The sequence below is a fragment of the Alexandromys fortis genome, unplaced genomic scaffold (assembly GCF_014885135.2).
Source record: "Alexandromys fortis isolate MF-2015 unplaced genomic scaffold, M_Fortis_MF-2015_v1.1 scaffold_12, whole genome shotgun sequence".
NCBI classification, from domain to species: Eukaryota; Metazoa; Chordata; class Mammalia; order Rodentia; family Cricetidae; genus Alexandromys; species Alexandromys fortis.
This window is the reverse complement of record NW_026067937.1, coordinates 3,743,580-3,745,764: the sequence shown is the minus strand read 5'-3', so window position 1 is coordinate 3,745,764 and position 2,185 is coordinate 3,743,580. Positions and strand designations below refer to the sequence as shown.

At 42.0% G+C, this 2,185-nt stretch overlaps 1 protein-coding gene across 2 annotated transcripts in view; it reads right to left on the bottom strand.

Annotated features, from left to right (window-relative positions):
- Positions 1-2,185, bottom strand: part of Elp4 (elongator acetyltransferase complex subunit 4) — a 224,769-nt gene that overhangs the window by 10,356 nt on the left and 212,228 nt on the right. The window contains exon 10 of one of the 2 annotated variants that reach the window (XM_050147154.1): positions 132-563. The exons of the other annotated variant lie outside the window; for it this stretch is intronic. Coding sequence (XP_050003111.1) covers positions 432-563 — 132 coding nt within the window. The 3' untranslated portion in view covers positions 132-431. Of the gene's footprint in view, positions 1-131; positions 564-2,185 lie in introns of those variants that run through there. 2 annotated transcript variants of the gene reach the window in all.

Sequence of the window (2,185 nt, the reverse complement as noted above, 5' to 3'; positions counted from 1 at the left end):
AAACAGAGCAATGTATCACCCACGGCTTGAATTCCCGTTCTGTATCTATGGGCTGCAGCACGCATATTACCATCACCCCTTGCTACAGTCCACGTAAACCAGGGACGATTCTAAAGCACACCAGGTTTGAGTTTTTTTTTTTTGGGGGGGGTGTTTATTTAAAAATGAATTTAGTATTTTTAAATTTTTAAAATACACAACAGCAGCTAAATGTCAAATGACAGTATTTCTACTGTATTATTTTTGTACAAAAATCGGTGGAAAAAATAAACAGTGAAACAATCCAAACTGATGAATGGTGGCTCCATTTTGTATTCCCGTGTTTTTGAAAGACTGGAGGGTCAAATCATTAAGAAAAATATTTACATAAGCTATTTGCAATCATAATTAGGCGTCAGGTAATTCCGCATGCAGTTACTAAGGAGGATTCCCTAGAAGTCCAGGTGCTTCCCGCCTCCGGCCATCATGCCACAGCCTGCGCCCCGCTGCTTGGCGGCTTCTGCCAGATCCTGTTTGCGCGAACGGCTCACTGTGTCTGACAAGTCTGGAGGCAAATGCAGCCGCTGCGGTGCATTGTGAGAGAAGAAAGAAGAGAAAGTAAGTTTGCTTTCCCCACACACTTCAGAATACAATATTATGCTCTGTTGATAAGCATCTCCTCGTGCATATGAAACCTCTGCTCAAACAGTTCCTCAGGCGCAGCCCCTCGGCGTCACAACCCACTCTTACTCAGTTTCCACCAATCACAGCCACGGTTAGAAACTGGACAGGGTTCTCAGTGGGCTCACCTCGGAGTCCCAAACTAAACCTAGTGAGATTTTTCTTTCTTAGGTGGGAATGAAAACACGCAAACGTACAAATTGAAAAAATATCATAAGCTACTGTTTTTTTTTTCTGGTTCTGTTTTTGCCAGGGTCCTAAAATGCTTTTTAATCAACTAAGCTTTTCAGGAATGGTGGATTCCCATTGATGCCTGCTCCTCTTTGTGTATAAGTTGACCTGATGGCTTTATTTCATGACTATACTTTTTCTAGGGACTCCAGTTTTCACAGAAGCATTGGCATAGTGAGGAAAAGGCTACTGGGCAGCAGAGCTCTCAGAGGCACAGGTGAGCTAGCCACAGCATTCACTACATTTGCCTCAATGCACAACGCTGAAGTAGACTTTCAGAAGTATAGCTTGGCATTGAATACCCCACTCCTGGCTTCATCTCTCCCCAGATCCAAGGTGACTTAAGCAGATACCCCTTTCCCCTGCCAGAACTGCAGAAGTTACTGTGGTTAGAAAAAGAAACAGTTTTAAAAAGAATGTTGTTATTTTGAAAGGAATATAAGCTAGGGATGGTGGCACCCACGTTTAACGGGAGCACTTACAAAGTAAAGGCAGGTGAATCTTTGAGTTCAAGGACAGCTGGTCTACAGAGCTAGTTCCAGACCAGCCAGGGCTACAGAGAGAAACCCTGTCTCACATGCTCCAAAAGACAGACAGGAATATACAATTTTCTCTCTCTGACACACACACACTCACATACACACTCACTCACTCACTCCAAAATTTGGTTGGGAGGTAGTGGTAGATGGATCTCTAGTGTGAGTTTGACCTGATCTCCAAAATGAGGGTTTCAAGCCAGGGCTACATAGTGAGAGCCTGTCAAAAAAACACAAAAAACAAAAAGCAACCAACAAACAAAAAACCCAAAGCAAACCAAAACAAAATTTAAGGAAGGAGCTGACTTTTCTGATCAGTGGATCTCACATTAACAAGCATGACTGGAAAATAGTCAAAAAGAAATGATCTGCATTGAATACATAGAGACTTTTTTTTTTATTTTTTTTTTTTTTTTTTGATTTTTCGAGACAGGGTTTCTCCGTAGCTTTTTGGTTCCTGTCCTGGAATTAGCTCTTGTAGACCATAGAGACTTTTTATATCATTATTATTCTATGCAATATAGCAAAACATCTATTCACATGGCATTCTCACTGTATTATGTCTTACCGTAATTTTTAGGTCATTTAAAGTCTACAGGTGGATATGTGTACTATGCCATGTGTAGGATGGGCTTTTGCATGCATAGATTTTGGGATCTGCAGGGGATTTAGAACCACTCCTCCAGGAGTGATGACATGATTCTCCCTGTTGGGTGAGGCACAAAATAGGAGGGCAGGGCCACAGGCAAGACAGGATA